Source organism: Netta rufina, assembly GCF_964035555.1.
Source record: "Netta rufina genome assembly, chromosome: 7".
NCBI lineage: Eukaryota > Metazoa > Chordata > Aves > Anseriformes > Anatidae > Netta > Netta rufina.
Genome location: NC_140130.1, coordinates 33,091,091 through 33,112,925, shown reverse-complemented (window position 1 = coordinate 33,112,925; position 21,835 = coordinate 33,091,091). Strand labels below are relative to the sequence as shown.

The 21,835-nt window shown below is 41.5% G+C and overlaps 1 protein-coding gene across 1 annotated transcript in view; it reads right to left on the bottom strand.

The window, feature by feature from the left end:
• Positions 1 to 6,138: 6,138 nt before the first annotated feature.
• The window catches only part of HTRA1 (HtrA serine peptidase 1), a 30,810-nt gene continuing 15,113 nt past the window's right edge, over positions 6,139 to 21,835 (bottom strand). Inside the window, exons 3-9 of the mRNA XM_084289791.1 lie at positions 21,437 to 21,641; positions 11,411 to 11,605; positions 10,661 to 10,693; positions 9,209 to 9,323; positions 9,036 to 9,093; positions 8,375 to 8,470; positions 6,139 to 6,918 (exon numbers count right to left, since the gene is read on the bottom strand). Coding sequence (XP_084145917.1) covers positions 6,750 to 6,918; positions 8,375 to 8,470; positions 9,036 to 9,093; positions 9,209 to 9,323; positions 10,661 to 10,693; positions 11,411 to 11,605; positions 21,437 to 21,641 — 871 coding nt within the window. The 3' untranslated portion in view covers positions 6,139 to 6,749. The remainder of the gene's footprint in view (positions 6,919 to 8,374; positions 8,471 to 9,035; positions 9,094 to 9,208; positions 9,324 to 10,660; positions 10,694 to 11,410; positions 11,606 to 21,436; positions 21,642 to 21,835) is intronic.

Sequence of the window (21,835 nt, the reverse complement as noted above, 5' to 3'; positions counted from 1 at the left end):
TTCACCCAGTTATTTCTACATATCCACATTGCATCAAAGCAATACCATTATATTTAACATAAGCAAAGTAAGTCTAATTAAAGCAAGAGGTGTGTTTTTTGTTGCTGTTGTAGTTTGTTTTGTTGTTGTTTTGTTTTGTTTTTAATCCAGATGAAACATACAGTACAAGAAATATCTACTTAGTGCATTTGCTTACTTTTTTTACCCTTCTTTTCTAAAACACCAATAATGCAAGCCCGCATGTATCTCCCTTGTAATATACAAGAATCCAAAATGTATCAGAAGTGACAGGTAATAAATCTCCTGGGATCTTTTCCCCTCTCCTAGAGCTGCAGGGCTTCATGCCCTGATTTGGGTGGTGCTAACAGTCAGTGGATATGGTGCCACGGATGTACAGGGTGTGCAAACACTGCAAGCCAGCGCAGCAGCCCCTAGAGAGAGGAATCGGGTGCCTATGCCAGGCTGGAATTTCAAACCCTTACAGGCTGAGGCCAAGGATAAAGAATAAATATGAACATCTGTGGCTTGGGATTTGTTCTTTTTCTGTTTGTTTCTCGAGGACAGAAACAGCATTCAGCAGAGTGCATTGGTGGACTAGCTTTTAATAAAAAAAATATTCCTCTGCTCTTCAGGCAATGAAGTAAATTGAGCAGAGGAAGCCCTTCCAGCTGGTGACAAGGTGCGTAATGGCCCTCGGTGCTTGCAGGAAATTGTTGCACAGGCTGGAACCAACCCAGCAGAGCTCGCTCTTCTGCACAGCGCTCCTCCTCTTTTCCTGCAAACAAACCAATCCAACCAACCAGCTAACCAAACAAATGAACAAAACCCACCTTCAGCTGAGAAGAAATAAAGCAAATAGATTGCAAGAAAGACAGAAGATGTGCATCATAGCTTCAGTACATTATTATTCTTCATGGGCACAAACCAGAACACTGTTCCAACTGACTGGCTCTGTCCAGATATCAGGAAGCATTTCATTTCTGTTTCTTTGGGACTACACCCACAGCTGCATTCAGCAATTCAAACCACACTTTAGCTCTCAGCCTCCCCTGGCCACAGCAGTACCCTTCTTTTCAAGCACAGCACTTGATCTGACCATGCTATCTGATTCAGAGGTGAGGAATCATACTTTGACCTCCAGTTAATTACTATGTTTTATTGCAGGTTTGTTTTGCACCAAGTGACAGCCAGGGCTTGATTTGGGTGGTACATGACAGCTGCTGGTTGACTTGCAGTTTCTTCTGTAAGAGCAAAGCTGTACAGGATTTTAAACCAGTCACAACATCCTGAAACTGCTCCCCATCTTAAGCTTGGACTTTCCCCCAGACTCAACTACGGTTTTGAGGTTTTGGCTGTTGGGGGCTTTGGGAAGCGGGGACAGCCTGGCAGACACATCAAGACCCCATGGCTGCCACATGGACAGCCTAAGTCACAGCATCCACAAAGGCAACAGACATGGTGGGGACTGTGAACCATTACTGCCCATATTTCATCAGAAATAACAGCTAACAGTGATAATTTCCTCTGCAGTTATGATCTTCACCATCATCCCAGTTTTACAGGAGGGGAAACAAGGGCTGTGTGTCTGCTGGAAGCAGCCGTACCGCACAAACAGGAGACAGAAGGAATGCAGCAGCTCCACATCTGCTGTCAGCTGGAGAAACTCCGCAGAGAAGCAAGCAGGACAACGGAAAACTTTGCTTCTTGGGCAGGTGCTGCAAGGGACTTGCCAGCTGGCAAGGACCCAAGTGTACAAGGTTACCTTGGAGTTCAAAAGCATGAACAAGGCCTAAGTCACAGTGCCTAAACTCTGCATGCTACAGGGCTTCAGATGAAAGCAAGGGAGCATGCACCAAAACCACAACGTACAGGATCGAACCCACTGAAATGATAAGCCTGTTTGCTATCAAAAAAAAAAAAAAAAAAAAACTAGTGAATGTGAACAAAAGTGATGAAAAGTTTGGAATGGAGAAGGAGAAGGGAGACTGGTCTGATTTTAATAGGAACAGAGAGAAATTGCTTTAATTATTCAGGATAGGTAATTTTATGTATTTGTGCAAGAGTCTGAAAAAGATCCAATCTGTACTCAGAAAAATTAATCGACCACCTTTGGAGTAACTTAGACTTTTCCATAACCACTCTTCATCTCAACTTGCTTTGAAACCATTTCTAATTAGCAGCTGCCATCGCACTGTGCCCTAATCCCATCGCCTGAGGCAGACACGTTCCCTTTTTGATGCATCGATGGCTTTGTGCCCGTGCCCATGGAAGATGACAGTTCACACAAGCAGGGTTTTCTGGCAGATTCAGAGAGCTCGGTTATTGCAACTGCTTGGGCTGCCCGAGACAGCCACCAGACGAAGCTCACTGCAGCAGCGGGGTGCTTGGGCAACAGGCGGCATCCCTCAGACACTGACACTACAAACTTCCTGAAAATCACTGTGCCCTCCCTGCATAAACACTGAGCAGAGGAGGAAGGAACAGAATAAATATTTAACTTTCTTCCCCAGTGCTCTATGCAGTATTTCCAACCTACTTAATTATTTATGAAATTGAATAAATTTGACTCCAGTTCCTTAGTTCTGACCCCATTTTCTCTCCAATCACTTCTTAGTTATTGTCCATTTCATCAGAGACCTTATGGGGGCAGATGCCCCTGTACCATGACTACTGAACTATGAATTTTGGAGGAAAACTTTCCAAAAAATGTGGATAGGTTAAACCAATTAGCTGCTCTGGTGGTTAAACATGGCCTACCCCATGTCTGCCTTCTCTACTTTCTCTCTCCAATTAGCTGAATTACATATGCACTGGTTTTATGGTAATTTTGTGCAATCGAGAACACCCAACAAGTCAAGTTATTGCATGTCCACAGAGTACCAGCACAAACTGAAGGAATTCCTGACACCCACTGGGCCCAGCCCCGATTTGCTGGCATCCTGCACGTGAAAAAATGAGTCTGGGGCTGGGGAGGAGCAGGGAATAAATTGATGGGGAGTTTGTCAGACATATGTACAGCACAGCTGGACTCATGGCAGAGGGATCCACAGCTCTACAGTGCACATGCACCAAGAACATGAAATTTACCAGTCCCTGCCCCTCCAGATGTAACTTTATCTGATGCTGGCCTGGATGGCAAGTGGCTGAGCTGAGAGTACAGCACGACCCTCGGCTCTCTCTGCTGGCTGACTCCTTCCCATCTCTTCGGGATGTTTCTCCTCTCAGTACAAAGAAAGCCTCACAACAGCTTGTTGACATTTAACTTCAAAGCCTGACTAAATGTCAGCTTAGGGTGAAATGTTGGTTTCCTTTTCCGACAGCTATCAGCATTACTAATGGAAAGGCAGCTAGAGCAATGGGAGTGGGGAGTCTGAGTAAGGGATGCCAAGTCACATCCTTATTTTCTGGGTAGAAGAGGACACAGTGGCAAATAATACGGGAACGCTCTCAAATATAATTCAGTCAAGGAAATCCTTGCAACTTCAGGCAAACATTTCTTGATTCTCACTCTGAGGATGAAGACTCCTTCTGGGACATACAGTGCAAACAAACACTTGGTGGCACCAAATACCACTGCTCTGGAGTGGTGACTGCTAACCAGCTGCTCATCACCACTGCTCCTCCTGGGTCTTGGCAACTGCAGATTTAAGAAACTCTACAGTATTTTTCTGATATGTAATAAGAACAAGGGTATGATCTAATATCTGATGGCCTGCTCACAGTGAGAGACCTCTAGCAATACAGGAAGATATAGTTTTAAAAACATTCTCAGCCTCCTGAATGATATAAATACAAAATAGGTATTCTGAAAAAATATATTCTGGAATTGAAGACTTTACTGCTTGGTGTTTCAGCTACAAAAGCCAGACAATTGTTAGTCATTATTATTTTTTTTTTTTCAGTTCTGGAGCCATTTCCCTCATGGAATAAGTGACTGAGCTTTTGAGACCTACATCCGAGTGCAGCCACATGCAGCAATCTACTCAGCATCAGATACGCAGGAGCTCCATTTTCCATCTCAGACATTCCACGTTACTGAAAATCACGCCAGAACACTTGATTTCCCTGATTTAGTGTCCAACACTTGCTAAAATTTCCAGGAATCTGGTATTTATGTGAACTGTGCCAAAGCTATTCTGTACAGTCTTTTCAATTGCACTTTGGAAAGCACTTTGCTGAAGCAGAAGAGAATTAAAACCATTCCAACTCTATAACCAACAATACACCCAAAATATATGCTAATTAATGAAAGACAAACTTCAGTTTCTTGTCTCTGTGTATCAGTAATCTTATTTCAAATACTTACAAAACATTTAGAGACAAATTTAAGAAAACATCTGGGTAGCTGCAAATATGGCTGAATACCAATGGAGTAAATTCTGAACATTTTTCAGGAGATGCACGGCTTTCTGGGTATCTCAGGCAAATAAATCAAGTATATACAAATAAATAAATAAATCAGAAAAGTGCTTTCAAATATATGATGAAAAACGACCGGCTGTCTAAGAGATCATCTGGCATCCCACTAGGTGGAGCTATGGGCCCTGGGTACACAGGCTAGAAAATCTGGTCAAGCATTTCATTAATCCCTGTGGCTCAGGAAACCCATTTATAGAATTTAAGCTCATTTGCCTCTTCCCTATTCTACGTGCAAGACTGAGCTGTTGTCCTGAGGCATTTCTGCCTTGCAACAGCATCTGTGTGCAGCACAGGGGTAAAGATGTACTGTGCTAGTTGTTATTGCAAGGACATCATCAGGAAACCAAAAGTAGCTAGTTAGAAACCAAGCTAACAAATAAATAAATAAATACAAATTTAAAAATAATAATAATTAAAAAAAAAAAAGGAGAGGGGGGGAACACAACAAGAATCACTAGGAACAAAGAGAAGCAACCAGCTTCTTAAATTATGCAACCCCTTGTTTTGAAATAAAAAGGCAGATGAAACAACTTGTCTGAAATGATTTTCTGACTTCAGGGCTTTAGCTTCACTTTTTAATGGTTAGTAGAGTGAGGTGCAGGAGCGGAGAAGATATGTGAGAGCTTTTTGTGACTACACTATGCACTACACAGGCCCTGGATGTTCTGCAAAACATATTACTGCTTCAACAGGAGGCTGAAACATTGATCAGCATCGGAAAAACAAACACTTAATGAAGCATATTAAAAAGCAGCTCTGCAAGATTATTCTACCTTATAACTTTCATGCTAGAAAGTATTGTAGACTTTCAGCACTTGGCACTGCATTATGCTGGCAGATTTTCAGAGGTGATTTCAATATGCTGTGTGAGTACCCCTGGGATCCAGGTAAGGAAGGTCAGGTTCTGGCATCCAGGGATACAGGGGCTCCCTAAGACTGCACAAGCTGACTGAAACAGAACTGAAACACAGCTGGTGGGAGACTGCCAGGGACCTGGGTCTAGAGAATTTCTTGCTGTACTTGTGCAGAATACAACCCTTGGTTTAAAAACCATAGACTGCCAGCAACCCCGCTGAAGTTTTATTAAGGAGCAGTTTCCAAAAGAGCACATTTAGGACTGACAGTCGCTGAAACTTGTCGATTGACCTTGCATTTATTCTCTGAAATACATATTTCAACAGGGAAAAGAGAAGCTGCTTATCTTGTTGAGTAATTATTATGTACTTTAATTTAGTTGATTGTTCACCTTGACAGGAGATTATCCCATTCACTCCTCAAGCGTTAAGGGCATCCATAAATATAGATATTAGTCTTCATGTTACAATAATGCCCAATATCCTATAATATGCACAGCAGCATTCAGATTATGAATAAAAGAGCCTGTTTTAAAGAGCTTAAGGCCAGCCAGATCTGCAAAGGTTACAGATATCCAACCATCTGAGATATAACAGCATATGCTCTGTGATCCACGATGACAATTTCTGCAGTAGGCAAACAGTATTTCAGGCAGTGGTAAGTCGTAATTAAAACAAAACAATAAGGAAAACATACTGACATATGGAAAACAGGCAGCACTGGATAGCCAATATGATAAAATTGAGCCAGCCAGGCTGAGAAAAGCAGATGCACAAGAGCACAAATACAAGCCCATACTGAGAACCAAGTGTTTTGGTTTATGCTGATAAAAACGAGAACATCAGAACATCCTTTAGGGCAGATGTGTTGTTCAAAGACAAAACACTCCATAAGAGGAAGTAAAATGACTCACTCACAAAAAGAAGTACTGTTGAATTCTTTTAATAACACTAGGAAAATATCATAGTATTAAAATCCTGCATGGGACTCTCAAAGGGTTATTTTGGTTGGGATTTCTGTGTTTATAAACCAAACTTTTTACCCAATTGTGTTTGTCTTTTAAATCAACTACTTCTTTAAAATGGTATTTCCAGTTAAAGCACAGCTAACCTATAAATACCTGAATACCACAGCACACACTGTGTGCGTGGGGGTTGTTTAAATCTTAGCGGAAATAATGGTAAATCTATTCAACACAGGGAAGCAATTGTCGATTTGTTAAGCGGGGATGTAATAGCCAGTAAAGAATACATTGCATACATAATACAGAAGGAAAAAATTATCATCTGGAATATGTGAAATTACACAGATTTTTGCACCTTAAACCTATTAGGAGTTACTCTGTTGGCCAAAACTAATCCACTGAAGAAGCAGAATGTTGGTCAGAAGTCTAACGTTTCCTGTACCAGCACAGAGAGAATATAAGCAGTCCAATGCTGTTAAAAGAAAACATGAAATCCAGCTCATGTTTCTGGTTAGGGATCAATTTCTTCAGGAACTACTGTTAACATAACATCTTCGTTACCCCTGCGTACAACCATGTTCAAAGTACTGTCCTTTTTAATAATGTCACTGACATCACTGGCTGAAGTTATCGACTGTCCATTGATGCTTATAATCACATCATTGTCCTTCAGGCCACCACTGAAAAGACAAAGAAGCAATGAATTACTACAATTGCCATTTTATCATCATCACAATATTCTGAAAAGAAGATCACCGGATATTTCTGACTTCCCTCCAGCTAGACAAAGACACAGCAGGCTCACAAAAAAAAAATAAAAAAAGAAGAGTTTAGTGGTGCAGATCTGCAGGTCTGATATGCTGAGCAATTCACACACAGCCTGGCAGCCACTTCATCCTACCTTTGTATTTTAAACCTGGGAAGAACAACACATGCTGAGATCTAGCCCAGTCACTAGAAATGCATGGGTGTCCTTCTCCTCATCTGCCCACTTACAGCACCCAGAAAGCCTCCTCCTGACCCGAGCACCAGACACAAACCAAAACCCACCACCTCTGTGCACCACAAGGCAAGAGACAGCAGAAGCGGGGCTGGCACAGCATGGCTCCTCTGCCCAGGGCTGTCGAGACTGTTACCGGGACTGGGAAATGGGGTGTTGAGGGATGCCATCAACCAGAATGTCTTGCCCGGTCTTGCACAACAATCTGGCTCCAAGTCATGGAAATATTAACCAAGAAACCAGATCAGACATGATTCAGCCCTTCAGCATAATCCTTTTTTACAAAACCACAGAGCAGTCATAGGCCTTTTCCGCCCGCAGAAAATGCCTCACATGAGTGCCTCTTGCAAGCAGGATGCCTTGGCCAATGTTTTCAACCCACTAACAAATCTGGTTGCCTACTGAAGACATGACTTTCAGCATTCTCTTGAGAGAATCCATCCCAGATCATCTCAGTTTCTCACACCAGCAGTTTAACAGGCCTCTACTCCTGACTCAAATCCTGCATGTCTACCCAGCATGTCTACATAGGGTACATTGGAGAGAAAACCAGGAGAATAGGGACACCCATGCATAAGGGGACTACAAGTCGCGGAGAAAGAGCTGCATTTTAATTGCCAGGCCAGCCTTCGGATGGCCATCCTCTCAGTCTCTCTCTCTACATGACAAAATATGTCAGCTCCAAGCACCCGAAGTGCTGGGGCTGATACAGAAACATCCTCGCAAGGTAGAAGCAAAACTTCTCCCTTGCTCTCCCACACCAGTGACCTCCAGGGCCACAGGAGCACGCACAAGCGAGCGGCTCTAATTCAGCTCTGGCATTGGTACAGCAGAAGTCTTAGAAGCGATGGATGAGAAAAGAGAAAATTGGGTTTTCACACCCACTGACTCCTTGCCCTTTCAACCGGGAACTCTGACAGGGCTTTGCTGCAATGCGCTGGCATGTCTGCATTATTGCTGATCGGGGACCCAACTAAAACCACAAACTGATTTCAAGCTGACAACCTAATAGCTATCAGATGGTCGCAATTCTGTTCATTTAACATAACCAAGATAGCTAGCTAAGCACAGAACATTCTCTATTGTTACCTCTCAAGCCAGTGGCAGTGGTTTTGAGAAAAATGACTCCAACTTACGCTTCAGCTGGTGTTTCTGGAATTACTTCAATAACATAGGCTCCAGAGACAACATCAGGAAAGTCTTTATGGCGATCCTTCAGCTCTCTAGCTTTGCTGGAAAATGAAGAAACATCCATAAAGATATTTTGCCAAGATGGAGAAAAAAACATGGATTCTCACTTGGTTAATTTACTTAGCATTTACTAGCTGAGGTATTTTACACATATTGATGTGATACCTCACAATACTTTTTAACCCTTAAAAATAATTCAAGTATTATTATACTTTTTGCATACATACAACTTTTTAACAACTATTTCTGGCAAAGAGAATCATTTCAACAGATACCGAAGATCAACTGTGTTTCTTGCAGACATACTGTCCCATTTTCTCCTTGACCCTAGTGACGGCCCAGGACAGATGGTAACAGTAGTAGTGGAGCCCCAAGACAAATTAGCAATTTAACAACAGCTCATACAAGAGCCAGAAGGAAAGGTCAACCATGTAATGGATGCACACAGGAAAGACAGCAGAAATTAGGTGGAAGTTGTCACTGCAACTACAGTGAGGTACATGCTGCTGGCTCCTTTTTCTGCTGGTTTCTGTAGGTTGTTAGATTGATCCGAATACATGAAGTGATCAGAGTTCAGTAAGGTAAAGAATTACCGCTTTTACTTACCTAGGTGTTAGAGACATCATTCGTATACCAATGTATTTCTTTTTGGTTATCGCTTTTCCTATAAAAAGGAAAACAGGTCTTTATCAATTGCTTTTATCAAAAAGAGGGCTGTTAGCTTTCTGTTGTGTTACTATCTTCAAGTTTATTTCTTCCACAGCAGTGAAGTACATTACCTTTAGCTTGTCTGTCATGGGATTCAGTCAGGAACTTTTTGATTTTATCAGATGGGATAGCAAATGAGATCCCAGCTGTAACTTTTAACGTGTTTATTCCAATGACTTCACCATCCTGGGGAAATAAGAAATTTTTATTAGCAAATGTAAAATGTCTTGAAGAGAAAAGGACGATTTCTTCCCAGCAATCAGAAGGAAAAATTCGCATAACGCATTTTGTAGCTGGTTTTCAATTTTCCTTTTAATGTCACTTCTCTGAATCACCTACTTGATACAGACAGTATTGTACAATTTTGGAAAACAGATGTGAATATTCGTATTCACACCAGCAGAAGAGAAGTCAGAGTTTGGCAGCTGTCCAGCATGCATCAGGTTAGCACCATGCTTTACTGTGAGTTTCAGCCTGTTTCTTTCAGCAAGGCTGTCTGCAAAGCGTGGCACTGAATGGCAGTTGAGGTTCTGAGTAAATATTGGATAATGATAAATAGAAAAAAAAAAAAAAAAAGTTTTTCCCAGTAATGTGGCTCAAAGAGAGCTTTCCCTCCAATAGAGGTGTGCAAGGACTGACGAGGGGTTTGCTGTCAGCAACACCACCACCACTAGCCCCACTTCTCTATATACTGGAATACGCATGAATTTAAAATAATTTTGTACTGAAAAGTTTCTGGATGGAAAGAGGTAACAGCAGCTTCTGACCTTTTCAACACAAAAACCACCCAACTTTTAAAAACATTTAAAAAGCAGGTTACTAGTGCTGAAGTTGTACTGTGAGCTGGGTTGAAAAAAGTCACCAAATCCCCAAAGCAGAAAATTTGACGGGCGTTCTTCCCATCTGTGCTGTCCCATGCTGAGGACAACTGCCTCTCCTCTGCCAGTCCCCAGCCACGAGCTCTCACACAGCACTTGGGTTTTGAAACCTGCCTCAGTTGTTCTCCCTTGGGCTTATCCACAGCTGCTGTTAAGGAAGCTCTGACTCCTTGCTACAGTACCAGCAAATAAAAGCCCTAATATACCCGTAAATGTGTGGGGTTTTCTACACTGTCAACACAATTCAAAATGAAGGAGTGGACATGTTTTGAACCATTAAACTGAGTTTCAGTATGCAAAAAAAAAAAAAAAAAAACACACAGTTTTTAGCTGCATGGTACACTGAGTGCAAACACCTCAAATTTAAAATGTGCTTTTTACTTTTTGCAAGGCACAAGCAAATTATTTGGGAATTACACTTGCTCAAAACCATGCAAACTATAAACACCTTAAATATTGAAATGCTAGAGTAGCTTGAGATGTGCCAACATAAACACAGACAAGTGATTAGTAAGAACCATGTGAATTTTGTGTAGTCAGCCAAATATCGAAAGCTCTGAATCACACTTTTGGTGTGCTTGTTTTTGTTTTTAAGCTAAAAAGTAACAAGCTTCACATTAGGCAAACAAACTTAAAGAAACTTACCAGATTTACTAAGGGTCCTCCAGAGTTTCCATACTGAAAATAAATATGGCAAGAACATGTTTTAATATCTACTTTTTTTAATCCATGGTAAGCAAAACATTCGAGAAATTTTTGAAACGTTTCTGTACCAGTTTTTCATTGTTTATTAAATACATGCAATAGAACATTTTTAAAATCCCTAACCATCACTTAACATTCCCCCTTTTAGCTGAGCTTTGCAAATATTTGCCCTTCTTCTCTTGCCAAAATACATGTAACTTTAGAAATTTGAGTTTTTTCTTTGGTTTTAATAGTACCACACCAGCAACTTACAAGATTTTAATACAGCTCCATGAGCCATCAGTGAAGATCCCTTACAAGGTCAATAGTAGAAAAAGAAGAAAAAAAAAAACACACTATTGTTTTGCCTTAATGCAGAAACAAACTTGAATTCTTAAAGTAAGCTTGGTTTCTTTTTGGAAAGAATGATGGATTTTGAAAAGATACTTATACGCCAGAGCATACTGCCTCCTCCTTTGCAATCTGTAAAAGTTTTGAAGAGAAGGCAGACATTGTACTTGGTGTGGTCCCTTCGGGGTTTTTTTTAATAACAATCAAGCACTGCTGCACCGCAGATGTCCAGATTTCATGGATAAAAGAAAAGCCAGCTCTGCTCACTGTTTTTAAGAACTATATTACTGGTGAAATTTTCAAAGCAACTATTCAAGAAATCTCAGAGGTCAGCAGGACAAGGCTCAAAGCAGGACATACATTGATGATGGCATCTGTCTGAATATAATCCATATCGGAGTTGCGGAGCCCCAGCTCCTTTCCTCCACGCTGCGTGGTACTGACAATCCCCGTTGTCACCGTGTTTTGAAGTGAAAACGGACTTCCAATCGCAACCACAAATTCTCCTGGCCTCAAGTCTCCAGACTGACCAAGTAGAAGTACTGGCAATTTACCCTACAAATGGAAAAGAAAAAAAGAAAAAAACTCAGGTGTTGTTAAGACATTACTATGCAGGTAGAACAAATTCTTCACCACCAAGAATCATGAATAAAACAGAAGGAAAAAAAGAGGCTTTTATCCCTTGAGAATTTGGCTTGCTCTTTTTATGTTGGATATTTCAGGTGGCTATGTGCAGAAACATCTCAATGAACACCTGATCTAAAGAGTGCTCTTTAGGCTGTAGGAGTGCTTTTTCCACAACAGGTACCCGTAAAATCAAAAACAAGGTAAGACCAAAGGAATATTTATGCACTGTTGTACAAAACAAACATTTGATGATACCACGAATGAGTTGTTTCCAACGGTTTCTTGAAGTAATTAGACAACAGATGTTGATGTAAAAATAATGAATTGTTTAAGAGTGAACACTAAAGAGTCATGAAAGCAACAGCCAAAGTGTATCAAACAAACATATGCGTAGTTTAAAGCATTTCATCTTCTTGTAAGACACAAGCTAATGTTTCATCTCCCTTATTGTTCAATGGACTCCCTCTCTTCTAAACAACTACAGTGCCTCCTACATACACTGCGTGTCTTCTTCTGAAGATGTTAGGATTTAAAGGCTTTATAGTATTTTTCTTTTATGACAGAAAGGGATAGTATTATACTTTCCTTTCAAGATCTTATCTCTAAACACTAACTATCGCGTTATTAAAGATCTTCCCACTGAGACAGAAAACATTCCTAAATCCAGCAATTACAGCAATTTAAAAAAAAAAAAAAAAAAAAGCAAAGGTTGGATCTAAACACCTTTGCCAATGCAATGGATCAAGGGAACTCAGCGTTGCTTCTCCAAGACATCTGTAGAGGAACTGCACTGGCTGCTGCTTAACAGATGCTTTACACTAGAACAGAACCCCCCCCCTCCAAGAGCAATGATCAGAAAATGGCAGGGAAGTCCCCAGGGCCTCCTGCTCACAAAGTAATTACAGGCATTCTGCAACAGACTGCATTTCAAAGAAATACTTGGCCTTTTTATCATCTGCTTGTAAAATATGCACTGGGCTTCACTTCTTTGTTTCACATCTTTAAGTCACTCTTTACCCCTTCAGCAATGTTGCACATTTTTTAATTCTTTCATGTTTAGCCTAAATGACTTTGATCCTTTCCAGGTATTTAGCCATTGCACTAGACCGCTTCCATTAGTATCAATGGACTATGACATGTATAATTTGAGGTTTCAACTTAAGCATTTTTCAGGATTAGAAAGGTAATGAACCCTAAATCAAACCAGAATTCTCCCAGGACATATCATTTGCTTGATAGACTTACAGACAGGTTTCCTACAAGATCTCCTAACTTCGAAATTCTTTCTTTTGCTCAAGAAACCCAGCCCCTAAGAGAAAAAGGCATTAGTATAAACTTCCAAACTAGGCCAGCGATTCTAGATGCAGTGGATGCCCAAGCTATGGATTAGCCCATTCCTGTTCCAGAGCACACAAGTGACGTGCTACAGGCACATAACAGGATCATAAAGCGTACCATGTGCTCGCGTTGCAAAGACACAAGGTGGTATTTAGTATGCCCTGAGTATCTGTACATACTCCCAAGTTAGTCATAACTTTGCTTTAAAAGTTCACAAAAGATGAATCACTTCTAAATTTTGGCAAACAGTGAAAATATTGCAAGTGTTTAAATTGGAAATCAAGAGCTAGCTCTTCAGTCGTCTTTTGTCACCAGCAACTCAAAAGCATGTATCAATGATTCACCCCTTGGGACAAAAATCCACTCATCTAAAACAAACCAAATGCGCATTGGTTTGTGTTTTTCACCTACAGTTTTATTTCAAGTGTCCTAGGAGATGCACAATGTCCGTAAGTAAAAAACAGAAGACGCCAGCCGTGTCACTATATGCTGCTGAAGATCCAGAAGTTACTGCTGTAATATTTCACAAGCCTGGTTCCGAGCATCCTTTATCTAACTTCACTACAATCCCACCAGCAAAATCTTACTGAGATGAACATGTTGTTTCAATAAAACTCATTGCCAAATCCCAGACAGGATCAGATACTCTGTGGAAACTTCATCTTCCAGTCTCCAGATTAACCAACTGCTTGTTAAACAGAATCAGTTGGAAGGGAAACGGAATAGGCAATATAAGTAAGAGAAAAAAACATTTCCCCCTTCTAATTATCTTTCAAGGAGAGCTTTCCCAAGCAGCAATGCCCTACTATTAAGTAATAATTATCTGTATCACTATCAGTGCCACAGCCATGGATAAACCCATCTAAAGCTGTGGTTTGATTCTGAGAAGGATCTAAGGGCGATACCAAGCTTCCCCACCTTGTTCACAACACAGCGAATGAGCAGCAACATCCCAGGTCAGCTCCTACATCAGACCAGAGCCCTGCCTCCAGTACAGCAGGACAGAGGCAGCTACGCTAAGCTGTGCTGGGAAGCACGCAGCGTATGCAGCGAACGGCTCCATATGGGTATTGTTTGGACAGAGGGAGCACCCTGGCCCTTCCTTGCCTCCAGATGCTATTAAGCTTACGTAGCACGTGTTTTCAAGATGCCGTCGATCAAGCCGTGCATCTCTTTCTGGCACGGCTTTTCCTTGTTTAATAAAGAAAAAAAAAGTGCCTTTTATTTATGTGCCTCTGCACTGAAAACAAATGCTTTGTAGAGAAAGAGGACACAATAAATAAATGAAATGGACAAGAGATTGAAAATAAAGAAAATAAAACACTTTTCTTTCATTAATAGAGATATAAGATCGGTCCCATACAAAGTTAAGATTTATACAGTGTTCCTGAGTTACAAAAACAGTCACGAAGCCAAAATCGCATTTGGCAGCAGAAAGAAAAAACATGGAACAATCTCTGACTAATACAATTATTTCTGATTGTGCTGAGTTTTCAAGCCTGTGCCTATACTAGTCGGGCTTCGGTTCGGAGCCTAGCGCTGTATGGATTGGCGTGGGTCAGCTGTGTGATTCACCACGCCTTCTGGAAAGAGTTAGGCTAACCTCTCGTTTGCTAGCAACAAAAATCTCCTGCAAAAAACTGCCTTGCTCTGCACATCACGAAAATTAGCTTTGGAAAATGTGCTTTCTGTGCAGTGTGCTTCTAGAAGAGACAGCCTTATGCAAAAATTCACTGTCTCAAGATAACTGCAAGCACAGTTGTTATTTGCAATGTGTTTTTTTTACCAAGGCAATGAATTTTTACCCATTGTGTAGTCCCCCCCAGGTGTCTTTGCACACCCCAAAACAAGGAGGATGCTCAGCACACTTCACGAAGAGCTACAGGGCCCAGGAGCCTGGGAGGGAAAGGAAAGGCAGGCGGGTTCACACAGCTTTAGAAACACTTTCTTACGGTATACCTGCACCACGCTGCAAAATTAACACCATTGCATGCAAATATTCAGAACTAAGCTTTCCATTATCAAATATAAAAATAAAAATATAAAGTATTTATTCATGCTGGGGGCAGGGGAGGGGTTGGAAGTGAAATTAGTGCAAAATGCAATCAAACTGCCCAGGTACCAAACGGTGAGTACATCCTGCGGCCCTGCTGGTGCCCTCACTCGCCTACACTGCAAGCCCTGGGCTAGTTCTAGGGCTGGTTCAAGTGCCTGGGAGCAGGACCCTTCATTCCCATGCTTCAATGGACACTCCCAATTCTCACACACCACCTGATGGTCTCAAGGGTGACGTAGCTACTGCTACAACTCGTGATCCTCTTTGGTTAACTAGAGATTTGCCGCAGCAGTTAATTAAAACCCCGGGCAAGCCAGCATGCCTCGCAGTGCGATGCACAGAGAGGCAGGAACACCCAGCACCCAAACCCAGCTTTCCCAGTGACTCACTGCATGACCTTGGGCGACACATAACTTCTTTTCTTGCCCTCCGTTTTTCATTTGATTAACCCTCGGGCTTCTGCCGGGATCAGCGCTGGCTGAGCGAGACAACTCTGCAAGCACCCAGAAATAGGACCAAACATGCAGAGCCGTAAGTGGCACATGACTCACACTGTTTACACCCAGCCGGAGAGGGAGCCATTAATTAGCGTTAATATTTTAAGCCTTTCTCATCCCGAAGCGCCCCGCACATTTTAATATAGGGATTTGACTCAGGACCTGGGTAAACAGAACTCCCACGAAAGAGCGAGTGGTTTATCCAGCAACAAAACGGGTGGGTGGGAGGCAGCAGCTCGGCACTGGAGGCCAGGACACGCATGGAAGAGGCCAGGACATGCATGGAAAAGGCCGGGACATGCACGGAGAAGGCTGGGACACGCACGGAGAAGGCACACACATCCAGCAAGAGGCCAAATATTTGCCTGGTACATGTTATTAGCTACATAACTCGAGTCGGGCAGAGGACCGTAAGCAGGAGGTGTTTCTGCTGGAAGCTTTTCATCCTTGAAATACGTGGATCTGCCTCTACGCTGGCAGAGAAAGAAAGTAAATCCCTTCTCTGTGTGATCATCCCCTTAGCTCGTGGCAGGAAGACCGTCAATGTGCAGAAAACGGTTTGCAGTTCAATAAGCCGATGGAGACAAAAGTTCTGAGCTCAATTTGTGTTAAAAACTGACAGCTTGCCTTCATGCTTTTTATTTTTAGGTCGAAAAGAAACAGATGTTTGTATGGTACGCTAATTCAGCTGTAAGTAACTCTGGCACAACATGCAGCTTCCCTGGGAATTGCATTTCTGTTCTCATTAATGGAACAGTTTAACTTTCAGAATACGTTATAGCAAGAAAACAAACACAGGCCATGAGCGTATAAAAATGCAGAGTGTCACCAACAATCTAGAAACTGCTTGACAAAATGCCAAAGAAAATGAAAACCCAAACTGAAAGCATTACAAGTCTCTGAAAGTATTTCATCTATAGTTAGAAAAACAAAACCAAGTCTCCTTATCTAAATATAGAGCATGGGAAGCTTGTAGAAAAAAAAATGGATAAAAAAGAGAGGCAAAGCATAGTTTTGCTAAGTCACTGGAATTTCAATTACCTGGAAAGATGTTGCTGTTCTCCCTTAAAATAAAGTGTAGCAGGAGTAAAAGCTCTGTTTGTCCAGCCATGCTTTGCAGCGGCTGTGCTGCACTCACGGCTGTTTTCAATGTGCTGGGAAGGAAGCACTGTAGCACATCATGAATATGGTAACATTGTCTGTATTGATGATGGAAACTGAAATACTAACACACAAAAAACTCCTGTAGAGGTGAGAGAGGGGCACAGATCAGGGGCAGGATGAGGGCTGGGGTGCTGGAAAGCAGCAGAGCCCCAGAAGCAAGCACTTTGCTGTACGAAGCACAGGAGCAGAGCGTCGTCCCCGCACTGCTGCCCACCCTGAGGAGCACCAAGGAGCCAGCATCCAAGCTTTTCACGTGCTAGCTCATTTCCATGGCTCCTGAAGACTTCTGGAAGCAATAAGAGGGCTTCCTGATGGGAGACTCAAGAGGAAGCAATGCAATATCCAGCGACAGATTTCAAAGTCAAAAGGCATTTGAGAAAAGCCACTTACATCTGGAATTCGAGTAGTTTGGTTTTACAAAATGTGGGCTTTTAAAATATTGATACATAAACAGGAAAGTTTGCTTTCCAGCTTCCTCCAGTTTGTACACACAGGGAAAGAAGCAAATCCCCTCTGACCACAAGGACACAGACGCTGCATTGCCTCACGAAACCGCTGAAGGAATGAGGGCAGGTCTTGTTGATTTAAAAGCGTCAAGCCAAGTGGTTATTAGTAAGATGCTGGAAAGAAACATAAGCGAAAGAGCCACAAATTAGAGGTCGGTCCCAAACTCATTAGTGCTTTATCGCTTAGGTGCCAAATTCTTTCTAAGATACAGAAAGAAAAATACCTGGTCAGGCTGAGGAGGGAAAACCTCCAGACCTCAGCACATTTCCGTGACACCAGGGCTGTGTCAGTCGGTGGCAAGTGTCTCATGGCTGGTTTTGAAGTGTGCAGGCAGAAGACACACCTCAAAACAAAGTCAACCACAGTGCCCCCTCCTGCACATGCTACAGGGATCAATCATCCCTGCAGGCAGAGGCAAATTTGGAGGGGTGAAATGGGTCTCCAGAAAAAACCACCTCCACTTTCCCCTGTGGATGTGGATGTGGGTGAGGGCACAGGTCATAAAAACCTCCCTTTTTAACCCCGACGCTGTACATTAGACCACCCTAAAAGTTTTTCCTCCTCCTCTGGTGTTTACAGTTTTCAGCAGCTGTATCACACGTCGTTCCCATTCGGCGACACGGTAGTTATTTGTCTTAAGACAAATTTCATAACCGAGCTCTGCTAGCTCCACAGCATCTGTCTGCTTCGGAGTGTTGTGCAACACTTTTCACGGGTTTTATGCTCCTTGCAGTATCCCGTGTGCCACACAGGATGGATTATTTCACTAGGCTCTGCCTATGCTGCCAGAGTCCTTATTTTTCTAGGGAAGCTTTATAAATTTGGAAGTTTGTATCCAAATTGTCTGCAACTGTGCAGTTTCTTTCTATTATTGCAGTTTCCTCAATGCTGCTCACATTTGAAAGGACTTCCCCCTCTGCTGTAGGGTTACATTGCCTTTCAGTTTAACACAGCTGACCCCAACCTTGCTTCTTACTTTAAACACTTCAGCAAACTGCTTTGTTTCATGGTGTACAAAAGAAATACAGTTTCTCTCTTTTACAGATGGTGAAAATAAACCTACTTTAGAATTAGAAGAACAACCCTAAGATTTCTGTTCCTCATTGACTTCACTATGTTTTTCAATGAGAAGAATTTAATCAGGGAAACTTCCTCCTTACTGGTGCCCAGATCGTCTTTTAATTTCCTATTCTACTAAGCAAAACCAAAGTAGTTCTAGTACTGTCTTTGGCCAGATGTTCACAGCTTAAAGAAAAACAGAGTGCACGCTGCTGCAAAATTTTAACGGTTTTAGGAATACCAGCTGACAGCCTAGACTCATTCTTCAAGCCCAGCTCTGTTCTTAACCACAGAGGCATTCTTCATCCTTTGGATCCTGCCTTAACATGCTACAAAAAAATAGGGGAAAAAATTTTACATCTTTGATGTCACCTTCAAATAATTTATTCACAAAAGAAAGACTTCATCTCTTACTTCAGAAAAAGTGTTAGGGGTGGTTTTCATGTTTTATCTAAATTTTTAAAGGGTTAATCGTACCACCTTCTTCAGTCATCAAGTAAATCTGAGCTTCCAACAGATTATTTTGAGATGCAGTGGGTAGGGGGAAGGGAGGAACAATACAGAAGGTGGAGTTGTGCAACTGATAGGAAACTTACCAAGGCTACAGCAGACTATGGATATAACCTTGCATTGTCTAATTTAGAGCAGAGACAAGATATTTGATCTCCTGCTACCCAGATGGATGTGCTAAGTCGACATCATGTGAGGAAGGCAGCAGGGGCCCACTCACTTCCTTAAGCAAGAGTCCAGCCTCCAGGCATCAAGACACTTCCCAGCGTTCATTAGTTCATTAAAATCAACGCTTTTTCTCACAGAAAACAATGCTGAAGTGCTGATCCCTCCTTCCCCCCCAAAAAAAATATCTAGCTGATTTAGCACATGATGGCTGTAAGACAGAAAACATTCCCTGCCTTAAAGAACTGGCAAGTATGTATGAGTGAACTAGGCTGCAATGCTCATAATCTGAAGCATGCACTATGTTGGCCAGCTTCAGAAGTCAGAGCATCAAGCCAAAAACACCATCTTGTGTCTTGAGCTAGCAAGTTGTATACAGAGAGTTACAAGTTTTTGAAGTTTTTATTTTATTTTATTTTTTTAAAGAAAAAAAAGGTAAAAACCACTGCTTGTCAGATCAAAAACCATCTATTCATGTCTGCTCCATAACTGAACAGCACAGGAGGATAATAACCTGGAAAGATAAGCACTTGTAAAACAACCATTCATTGGTGTGCCATTTGCAAAGCAAGGCCACAATTATGTTCGAATGTTAAACTGATGGAATAAGACTGTGACTATCACTTAATTACATTGCTACAATTTTTTAGTTTATTTTTTTAAAGATGAGTCTGTCATCTTGCAACAACTAGAATCACCAATTCAAAAGTCCTGCTTAGCAGTGGTTTCCACCATAGGCAACTAAGCTGGTTGCATTCTCTTTTTTCCAAGCTGCTTCTATTCTTCCAGATTCTCCCTTCCCTCAAGCAGCTGATGGAGCTGCAAAAGTGGGAAGAGGAGAGTGAGAGAGCCAGGCTCTCCCTGGGACAGAGCCCACAAGGAGTCTGTAGAAGCCTCCCTGGGTCCTTAAGTGCTCACTGTTTTGCACAAGTGAGGTCTGTTATGTTTTGGGGTTTGTTTTGTTGTTTTGTTTTGAATGTGCTCAGGCTCTTCCATTAGACATTCTAGCGCCAGGGAAATGTTGGAGCAATTTCTTTAGAGTATCAGATAACACAAAACTCTGTCAGTTGTCTTCTGATGGCCTCAAAACAATCTGTTGCATCAGTTCAACGTCTCCTCTCTCTCTCTAACTTAGCAGCTTCTTTTCTCTGAGGTTTATTTTCCTATCACTGTTTAAGCCCTTTTCTTCTCACCTCTCCTTTCTGTTTTCTTTCAGTATTCTGCTTCCAGTTATAAATAATTTCTCCAGCTGCCCCTTCCCCTCCTGTCATGTCCCACTCAGCCTAAAACTGTCAATTCTCATCCTGGGGATCTTTCCCCTTGCTTTGTCAATGTTTTCAACCTGCTGGTCTGCTTTTGCTTATTTCACTATAAAAATAAGGAAATAAACAACTGGTAAATATTTAAATAAGTTGCCTCAGGAAAACAGGAAATATATATATATATTTTTTTTTTTTACCATGCTACTGTTACGCAGCTTTTAAATAACAAAAACAAGACAGAGCCTTTAAATTACAAAAGTAGCAAGGGAGCAGCAGGAGTACTTCATCTCTTGGGTCATCCAAGAGTTCTGCATCAGACGTCCGAGTTAGTCATGAACTCTGGAACAAACACTTTTGACCTCACTGGGGAATAGGTCTGAACTAAAACAACCCTGCAAGATCTACACATTTTTGAGTCACGTGTTTCAAACGGCATATTATTGCCCACTAAATTTGGAGGTTATTAACTAAGTCTAAACAAGGGAAACCAATATGAGCAGAACCTCAAGCAATCACATGCATCTAATTTCATCTACAGAATGCAGGAGTATTTCAACACAGTATTCCACTTGCACTACACTCATTGACATGTGCAGAACAGCATGACAATTTTTCTGCTGTTGCTGAGAGCCACAAACCTGATATGGCTGAAGACTATTGTTGGGGAGTTGCATTCTGTTTTGTTCCGAAAACATTCAAACATCTTGAATGTTCAAGATACTTCCTAAGATATTTTCCCATTTCAATATCTACATCTGTGCAGTACAGTCCTTCATAGGAACAAAATTATCTTCTAAAAGCAATTTGGCAACTTCATTATAGGCACATGAGAAAGACTAATACCTCTCTCTACCAAGCACAAGGAAACACCCCCCCAGAATTTCCTCTCAGAGCAAGAGAGTTACATTAGCCAAAGCATGTGTAGATCAACCAGTAAACTACGCTGTTGTTTTTTATTTTGAGGATGCACACAAAAGTGATAGGTGCTTGCTTGCATTACTCAGAGAGGTCAGAAAATAAACCACTACCAATCACAAACTTGGCTTTTAAAAAATGCACATCCACCCTATTAGCTTTGAGGTTGGCTAAAACTCACACCATTGAACTATTGCTCTCTCTTTTAAATATCAAAATCAGCAATAGCTTTTAGAAAAGTAGGTTAAGAGGAATAAAGTATATCTTGCTCACAGTTCTCACTCACCTGAGCATCTATTTTAATTAGTGCAATGTCAGCTTTTTCATCAACATCTTTAATTTTAGCTTCATATGTTTCACCGTTCTTCAGTTCCACCTTCACCCTGTTTTTGTTGGTGACCACGTGGGCGTTTGTCACTATCAGTCCGTCTTCTGAGACGATGAACCCTGAGCCACTGGCAACAGGAATCTCCCTCTTTGAATAAGGAAGCCTAAAAGACAAGGGAAATAAATATTTTTCTCTGCAAAAGGTTGCAAGATCACGTATAATACCTAATAATACACAGCCAAAATGAATGTGGTGTTTTTTTTTATGCTTTTGAATATCTGCTATTACTTGCTGTCATCAACAAGGTAATGTACATGCATTAGTTTAATTTTTACTTATTTATTTATTTTGCCGGAA